This window comes from Periophthalmus magnuspinnatus, chromosome 9 (assembly GCF_009829125.3).
Source record: "Periophthalmus magnuspinnatus isolate fPerMag1 chromosome 9, fPerMag1.2.pri, whole genome shotgun sequence".
NCBI classification, from domain to species: Eukaryota; Metazoa; Chordata; class Actinopteri; order Gobiiformes; family Gobiidae; genus Periophthalmus; species Periophthalmus magnuspinnatus.
In genome coordinates this window covers 3,012,882-3,021,814 of record NC_047134.1, presented here as the reverse complement: position 1 = coordinate 3,021,814, position 8,933 = coordinate 3,012,882, and the positions used below count along the sequence as shown (strand labels likewise).

Below are 8,933 nucleotides of genomic sequence, written 5' to 3'. Positions count from 1 at the left end.
AATAACATATGAACTTTCATCAGGGACAAAGGTCGTTTATGTTCAAGGCAGAAATTATAAAGTCATTACATTTGTGTTTCATTTACAGGTGTTAACGGCACTTTTTGTTCTAAGCATGACTTTGTGACATAAACATAACGAGTGCACTGTAAAACACTGCAACTCTTTGGTTGCTAGGATACAAATATGGTTGCAGATTAACCGCGATAACGGCGAGCCTCGACGAGCTTCATTTGGAGCCAGACACTGAGTTACATCACACTCACTTAGTCCACTTTTATGGAGCTCCACATGACGCTTGTTTCTCATTCTCCCTTTGACTTTAGGAAAAAAATTACATTAAAATTTTAAAGATCAGGTCTAATCAACGATGTGAAACTAATGACAAAAGACCTGCACTTTTTTAAATATTCTGTTTATAAAAACTTATAAACCGCTCAGGTATTCAAACATTTTGCTGAATATTAGCATGTAGCAGGTTAACCTCTGAGATGCCTTTGAACTCTTAAGATTTTAATATTTACAAAGGTCTAACGGAAAAATTACTGGAATCTTTAGTCTGGTGATGGTCCCTTGTTGGGGTGAGGGTCTGGTGGGTCTCAGAGGTTGGAGGTGAGTCCGGTCCAGTGCCGGAGCAGTTGGTGAGCAATGGTTTGTCTTGGAGGAACCACAAACGCAGCACGAGATCCACCAATCAGAGAGTCGATCACCTGCACAAGAGAAGAGGGACTAAAGCAGGACTAAACCAAGACTAAAGCAGGACTAAAGCAGGACTAAACCAGGATTAAATCAGGATTAAAGCAGGACTAAAGCAGGACTAAACCAAAACAAAACAAGGACTAAACCATTCTAAACCAGAATGGAACCAGGACTAAACCCGGTCCTGACCTGCTGCCTCGAGAACCATTTGGCCTCCTCGATCTCGTCCTGGTCCACGGTGATCTCTGTCGTCACGGCAATGGTCAAACAGCCAATCATCAAGCTCGATGGCATCGGCCACGGCTGCGAGCAGACATACCTGAAACCAGACCAGAACCAGGACTAAACCAGGACTGAACCAGGATTAAAGGGTAAACGGTCACATTCTTTAATAGCACTTTTCCACCTTCAAGACTCAAAGCACTTTACATCAAGAAACCACTCACCCATTCATCCACCAGTGTACACAGACACTGGGGGTGACGGGGTTAAGTGTCTTCCCCAAGGACACAATGACATACAACTGCGGGAGCTGAATTTGCACCGCCAACCTGTGGGTCAGTGGATCTGACGGCTCAACCAAAGACACTCAAGTCAGAACCAAAGACTGAACCAGGACTAAACCAGTACTAAACCAGGACTGAACCAGGACTGAACCAGAACTAAGAACAGACTTACCAAACAGGATCAACCAGGACACCAGACTCCTCTTGGACTTCTCTCCGGACTGCTGCTTCTACACACTCCCCTGAAACCCAAGACCAGGGTTAGAACTAAACCAGGTCTAAACCAGGTTTAAACCAGGACTAAACAGGTATAAACTAGGGATGGGACAATATACGATAATATCGCTAATCCTGACCAAAAATGTCAGTAATTAATCATTTGTGGCATTTTTTAATAATCGTGATCATCGCACATGATTATAGGCGTCTTTATGGCACCAGACTGGCTCATGTTTCAGGTTATAATACAATGTTTAGATGTTAGTTTTGGTGTTTGCCCACAAGGGGGCCCTCTATCATGGAAATGACACTTGTTAGCTTCTGTGCCTGTGGCTCATGGCTGGTGGGCAGACAGTGGATCTCACACATTTAAATCCTCCACTCAAGAAGGTGAAGTTTGATGTTTGGAATAATAATAATTATTATTTATTATTTATTATTATTATTATTATTATTATTATTATTATTATTATTATTATTATTATTATTATTGTTTTGAAAAACAAGACCAACAAGACAATGAGCCACCAAACTGCAGAGCCTGCCAAAAAAAAGTCGCGGCTCCGAGGGCAAACACGAGCAACTTAGACGCTCATTTACGAGACAATCATCCTGCATTGTTTGACAAATTTGAGACAAAAATGTCCTTTGTAAGTAACATACGAGGTGACATAAACTATTGAATGTAGTTTGTTAGTTTGGATTTGTATGAATAATGGTATGTGTTTGTGGCCACTTTGCTATCGCTAGGTTTGCGTTAGCTAAATAGCATTTTGCACAGCTGATGGTTGATGGCGACATATTCTTTATAATATCCTTTTTGTAGGGACTTTCTCACGTTGGTTCATGTGTTTTTTTATAGTCAAGAGTGATATATTTGATACTTTTATTAACACAACAATGCCATCTCATTTGTCTACAGATATGTTCTCAATAAAGGTGATCGCTCAGACAAGTGTCTGGTAATTGATGTTTTAGTGATAAACCTCAGTTTAATAATTATCGTGATAATATCGTTAATCACAATTATTTTGGTCAAAATAATCTTAAGTATAAATTTTAATATCATCCCATCCCTAGTATAAACCAGGACTAAATCAGGACTAAACCAGGTCTAAACCAGGACTAAATCAGGTCTATACTAGGGCTAAACAGAGACGGAGAGTCCGAACTGGGACTAAACCAGGTCTGGAGTGCAGTACCGGGTTCGATGAAGCCAGCGAGGCAGGAGAACATTCCAGGGGGAAACACTTTCTTTCTGCCCAGGAGACAGTGGTTCTGGTCAGGGTGCAGCACCAGCATGATGACCACCGGGTCTGAGGAGAGGGAGCGGTTTAGCTCATAGCAGTTAAACCAGGACTAAACCAGGACTAAACCAGGACTAAACCAGGACTAAACCAGGACTAAACCAGGTCTGACTTCTCCGCAGTTCACAGCATGACTAGGCGGTGAGATGGGAGAGATCAGAGACTCTGTGGCAGTTACGGCAGCCATTTTGTGATTGTAAGAGCAGCAGAATTCTAGTGGAATTCTACTGCAGTCCTGCTACGCTGTGGTCCCAGAAACAAATGTCCTATTCATTTTCTGATTGACTTTCCAAAAAAAAAAAAAAGAAAAAAAAACATATTAAAGGTTTGAAAGCTCAGGGCTGAACCACTAAGTTACTAAAACATTTAGCTGAATCTCGTGTTTTAAATGTCCTTTTTGGAGCTAAAACAGCTGCTTTATGGATATTAATTAGCATGTAGCTGGTCAGCCCCCGCAATGTCTCTTAATATTTGAAATTTTGGAAAAGTCTATCGGAGAAAAAAAATGGAAAATGGACTTCCAGAATGGGAGTGGACTTCAGAGTGGGCGGGGTTGTGGAGCTCCATAGACAGTAATGGTTGAAATGTTTCAGAGGTGGTCATCTGGACAATGCTTTTTAAATGGAGATGTTTCAGCTGCCATTTTCCATCTGAAGGGGCTGGTCTGAGCTATAGCCCCGCCCTAAAGGAGGAGTTACACCTGCAGATGAGCTGTGAGTGACCAGTGAACATGGGGTTAGATAAACATACAAACAAAAAATTATTTAATTATTTTAAAGAAAATTATAATTAAAAAGTCCATCTCCCTATTAGTTTGTATTAGAATATTAAAGTCACAACATGGCTGTTTGTTTGAGGTCTGTTGACCGCGAGTATCATAGCAACCAAGGAACCAATCAGGAGCAAAGCTGTTGAAAGTAACGCCCCTTCCCACCCGCACTGCTAGTTTAGCAAGGAGCAGGGTTAGCTGTCAATTAAACTTGTTGCAAACGCTAGTGGAAGCAACTTCTGGGAAAGAAAGCAGCCAATTGGTCCGTTATTCATGTTCATATCTTTAGTTATGGACACAATAGTGAAATAAAAACCCCAGGATCATGTAGAGGGTTAATACGAACATTTAAGACCAAAATGAGTCTGACAGCAGCAGGTCCAGAGAGAGGACACAGTTTTTACATAGAAACTGAAATGGAGCCAGAGTCGATGAAGCCGAATCGCAACCATGATCACTTCCTGTTTGGAACGCAGTGGCTAACAGGTTAGCCATGTCCATTTATATATACAGTCTATGCTCTAAATTTTATTAATACCTCATTGATAGAAGCAGTACTACTAGAACCAGTAGTAGTAGTAGTAGCTGTTGTAGTAATAGTAACAGGGGTAGCAGTAGTAGTCGTAGCAGTAGCAATAGCAGTAGTAGTAGCGGTAGAAATAGTAGCATTTGTCGCAGAAGTATTTGTAATATTTGCAGTAGTAGTATTTATAGTATTTACCAACTCGGGGGTAGCAGGTGTTGTGCACCCCCTGGTGGCTGACACATGTTGTGTTCTCGCAGCTTCTCTTATGCCCCGCCTCTTCCACTCGGCTCCGCCCCCCACAGGTGGAGCAGAAGCTGTAGCGAGCGTGCCACGCCAAAACAGACCGGGACTGAGCCACGAGACCTGAGGAAGACCAGGACTATAACCAGACTGAGGAAGACCAGGACTATAACCAGACTGAGGAAGACCAGGACTATAACCAGACTGAGGAAGACCAGGACTATAACCAGACTGAGGAAGACCAGGACTATAACCAGACTGAGGAAGACCAGGACTATAATCAGACTGAGGAAGACCAGGACTATAACCAGACTGAGGAAGACCAGGACTATAACCAGACTGAGGAAGACCAGGACTATAACCAGACTGAGGAAGACCAGAAGCAGGACTAAACTAGGAATAAACAAGGTAAGGTGAGGTACACTTTACTGTAAGAGAAATAGGGAAATGTGATCTCTGCATTTGTCCCGTCCGTCAGTGTCTCTGGGTTAAACGTGTCAGGAGCAGTGGGACACATCTCCAGGTCTTGAGTTAGTCTTGGTCAGGACAACCTCAGCTAGAGGATTTAACCTACTGGATGAACTACTCAGCCACGGTGCCGCCAGGTCTAAACAAGATCTAAACCAGGTCTAAACCCAGTCTAAAGCAGGACTAAACCAGATCTAAACCAGGTCTAAACTAGGTCTAAACCAGGTCCTCTCACCTGCCTCCTCTCACTTGTCTCCTCTCACTTGTCTCCTCTCACCTGTCTCCTCTCACCTGTCTCCTCTCACTTGTCTCCTCTCACCTGTCTCCTTTCGCCTGTCTCCTCTCACCTGTCTCCTCTCACTTGTCTCCTCTCGCCTGTCTCCTCTCGCCTGTCTCCTCTCACTTGTCTCCTCTCACTTGTCTCCTCTCACCTGTCTCCTCTCGCCTGCCTCCTCTCACTTGTCTCCTCTCACCTGTCTCCTCTTGCCTGTCTCCTCTCGCTTGTCTCCTCTCACCTGTCTCCTCTCACTTGTCTCCTCTCACCTGTCTCCTTTCGCCTGTCTCCTCTCACCTGTCTCCTCTCGCCTGTCTCCTCTCGCCTGTCTCCTCTCGCCTGTCTCCTCTCGCCTGTCTCCTCTCGCCTGTCTCTTCTTGCCTGTCTCCTCTCGCCTGTCTCCTCTCGCCTGTCTCCTCTCACCTGTCTCCTCTCACCTGTCTCCTCTCGCCTGTCTCCTCTCGCCTGTCTCCTCTCGCCTGTCTCCTCTCGCCTGTCTCCTCTCACCTGTCTCCTCTCACCTGCCTCCTCTCACTTGTCTCCTCTCGCCTGTCTCCTCTCGCCTGTCTCCTCTCACCTGTCTCCTCTCACCTGTCTCCTCTCGCCTGTCTCCTCTCACCTGTCTCCTCTCACCTGTCTCCTCTCGCCTGTCTCCTCTCACCTGTCTCCTCTCACCTGTCTCCTCTCACCTGTCTTCTCACCTGTCTCCTCTCACCTGTCTCCTCTCACTTGTCTCCTCTCACCTGCCTCCTCTTCGCTCAGTCGCAGCAGGTCTCTGTGAGGGTTTTTGGGGAAGGAGCAGGTTTTGTCTTTGCTTCGTTTCAGAAGTTCTTCCTGATCCAGATCTGACTCCAGGGCGAACCAGGTGCGCGGCTCCAGGTGTGAGGGCTCTGTGTCTCTTGGCCTGTCATGACAGAACATTTTGAAGCACCATATAGTGATACTGTGTAGTGACATCACACTGGGGGTGTTCTACCTGTATATCTATGGTGGAATGTTTATGAGTTACCATGGAGACACAATGCACACATCAGCAAACACAGGCAAAAAGTTTTAAGATCGTCTATAATCCAAAATGTATTTAAGGAGCCCCTTTTCAGGAGTCTGTGATCAATCCAAGCGCTCATGGTCCTGTTTAGGAGTTTGATTTTTAACTAAAATGTGAGAGTGACAAACTGAAAAACTGTTGGCTGATGCTAATGCTAGCTAGTTTGAGACTGTAATATTATTTGAGGGACTTGTTTAACAGCACAAATCAGCTCATCTGTTGTAGTTCAGATAAGTCAGTTCTTTATTTAAACTCAGATTAAAAGTCTAACAGAGCTTCAGACAAAGCAGTGCCTACAGTTAGCATCACACCCCCAGGTGACATCAGCTGCACAGTATCAATTGCTACAGAGAAATATTGTGATAAACGATAATATTGAAACTACTTTATGTCACAAAACTGAAGATAATGAATATTTTTAAGTGACCAGGCCTACGTGTCGGAGGGGGGAGGTGTCCGGTCTACGCCCAGGAACACGACCTCTGACCCCGGCCGCTCCAGCAGGTCCTGCACCTCCTCGAAGCTGAACCGGCACAATCTGATCTGGGCCTGGAAGAGAGGACGGGGGAGGTCACTTACTGGCATACTGTATAAAGAAATCGACTAAGGGAGTGAGATGTGGAAGCTAGCAGTTATAGCCGCTAATATGGAACCACAAGTACCATAGCAACCAAAGAGCCAATCCAGAGCGAGGCTGTTGAAGGTAACACCTGCACTGCTGGTTTGGCAGGGGGTGGGCACTTAGCAACGCTGTCAATCGAACTATGCTAGCAGGTTAGCCATGTCCCTTCATATATACAGTCTATGCTAGCAGGTTAGCTATGTCTATTTATATGTACAGTCTATGCTAGCAAGTTGGCTCTGTCAATTTATATATACAGTCTTAAGAGTCCAAGTGAGGTCTGGGGGTGCGGGTCAGTTGCTAGTACGGGAAAAATGTGCCTTTTTCTGAACAGTTTCATCTTGAGTTTCCTCAGAACGGTGTAAGACCCCACAGAGTAATAAACAAATGCTATTAATTTGAGTTGGAAATGATCATCGTGGTAACAAAATCAGTATCGAGTATTGGGTGTATTCTTTAGTAGCGAGATCAAGTTTGATGTTTTAGTATCATGGACACCACCACTTTACCATGAAATTGGTAACGGTAACAACAACAACAACAACACACATTTGAACAAAAGTCACTTCCGTGTTACATATGATTGGACTATAGAATGTCGTGATGTCATCTGTAGTAAAAACAATATAGTTAGACTGAGTACCCACCGGGCCGCTCTCCTCCCCGCCCCGGGTCATGGGGCTGAGTTTGTGGAACAGGAGGTAGACTGTCCTGGGGTCTTTCTGTCGGGTCCTGATCCAGTCCTGGTCTGGCCTTTTGATGCTGAGTCGGTCCAAAGGTTCCGCACTGAAGAACATCTCATGAGGACTCTGCTCCAGAGACCCGCAAGTCCTCAAGTCCTGGTCTGAGACTGGACCAGAGACTGGACCAGAAACAGAGACTGAAGCGAGACCAGGGTCTAGAGCAGGTGCTCGGGCTACAGCAGGTTCCTGGGCAGAGTCCGGACGCAGCAGCAATCGGCAGATGTGGGTGTGGCCCCAGAACTTAGCGATGTCGAAGGCGGTTTGAGACGAACTGTTCAGAGGAGAACGGTCACATCTGTGGAAAGAAGAACAGGAGGAGAGACACAGGGATAAGACGCTGATGAGACAAAACCAGAACACTGTATGAACTCTGTACAAGGTCTGAACCAGGATCCTGGCCAGGAGTGCCTAGCTGCTGGCAGGAGGCCCCTGGTCTAACGCAGGGGATGCAGACTCACCCTCTGTGCAGCAGCGCCCTCACCAGGTTGTGGTCGCCGTTGCGAGCGGCATGCATGAGCGCGGTCCATCCGTTGGGTCCAGTCTGGTTCAGCAGAGACGGAGAGTTGGACAAAAGGGACGAGACCAGAGCCACATCCCCACGAGACGCAGCGTCCAGAAACCTGTGCACCAGCTCCTCCTGCGCTGACCACTCTTCAGACATCAGGGTCAGAGGTCAGGAAAGGTCACAGGTGAGGGAGGGTCAGAGGTCACAGAGCATCAGACATCAGGAAGGGTCAGAGGTCACAGAGGGTCAGAGGTCAGGGAAGGTCAGAGATCACACAGGTCACTGCAGGACAACAAGGAAACACTCTGTGAACACACAGAAGACAGAAGGGGTAAGGAGGAGGAGACAGGAGCAGACAAACTGTGGCTGATAGTTAGCACTGGGTTGGACTCCCAGACCCTTCTGTGTGGAGCTTGTATGTTCTGCCTGTGTCTGTGTGGAGTTTGCATCTTAAATTAACCCAAAACATGCACAGCAGGTCAGAACCTCCAGCTCAGGTCGTCCTGACCAAGACTAGGTCCAGATCAAGAGGTGGGTCCCTGACGCTGTGCTTCTGTTAGGAGGACCCAGAACCACTGGCTGAAGGACAGGTCAAATGCAGACAATGAAATGTCTTCATGAGGGATAAATAAAGTATACTATACTTATTCTTAAGTAGAGACGGGAACAGACGGGAGGAAACAGGAGTAAAAAAAAACCTGACTGAGCTCTGAGGTTACTACTACTACAACTACTACTACTACTACTACATACTAGTAACTGATGCTTCTTCAACTGTTTCCTCAGTTAGGTATTACAATTTTAATCTACTGACAAATGCACAAGGCAATAAACTACTAATACTATTACTACTACAAGGACTACTATAGCTAGTACTCCTCCTCCTCATACTGTTATTGCATCTCAGACCAGCTCACAATCCTCTTAAACCCGCAGAGTTTTGAGTCTCACCTTGGACTTGGCTCAAGTGTGTTTACAAAATCTGTTCACGTCACAAAGGCAGCGAC

The 8,933-nt window shown here is 45.7% G+C and overlaps 1 protein-coding gene across 5 annotated transcripts; it reads right to left on the bottom strand.

Moving 5' to 3' along the window:
• Positions 1-10: 10 nt before the first annotated feature.
• Positions 11-8,931, bottom strand: nudt12 (nudix (nucleoside diphosphate linked moiety X)-type motif 12). 5 transcript variants are annotated; one of them, XM_055224350.1, is made up of 11 exons: positions 8,878-8,931; positions 8,387-8,505; positions 7,880-8,229; positions 7,326-7,716; positions 6,493-6,605; positions 5,752-5,912; positions 4,222-4,389; positions 2,627-2,740; positions 1,378-1,447; positions 889-1,018; positions 26-710 (listed from the first exon to the last, which is right to left on the bottom strand). In XM_055224350.1, exons 3-11 carry the CDS (start codon positions 8,080-8,082, stop codon positions 600-602), a joined length of 1,461 nt encoding a protein of 486 aa, XP_055080325.1. In that variant the 5' UTR covers positions 8,083-8,229; positions 8,387-8,505; positions 8,878-8,931; the 3' UTR covers positions 26-599. The 5 variants fall into 5 exon arrangements, with proteins under 5 accessions (XP_055080327.1, XP_055080325.1, XP_055080326.1 ...); XM_055224351.1 differs by having other exon boundaries at positions 7,880-8,208; XM_055224352.1 differs by lacking the exon at positions 8,387-8,505 and having other exon boundaries at positions 11-710; positions 7,880-8,231; positions 8,878-8,927.
• Positions 8,932-8,933: the final 2 nt, after the last annotated feature.

Excerpts from the sequence above, each read along its gene's own strand:
- nudt12 (XM_055224350.1), bottom strand. The coding sequence starts at position 8,082 with ATGTCTGAAGAGTGGTCAGCGCAGGAGGAGCTGGTGCACAGGTTTCTG. Across the intron at positions 6,606-7,325 it reads GCGGGGAGGAGAGCGGCCCG|GCCCAGATCAGATTGTGCCG; the intron begins GTGGGTACTCAG and ends CCTCTCTTCCAG. Across the intron at positions 4,390-5,751 it reads ACTGAGCGAAGAGGAGGCAG|GTCTCGTGGCTCAGTCCCGG; the intron begins GTGAGAGGAGAC and ends GGTCTTCCTCAG.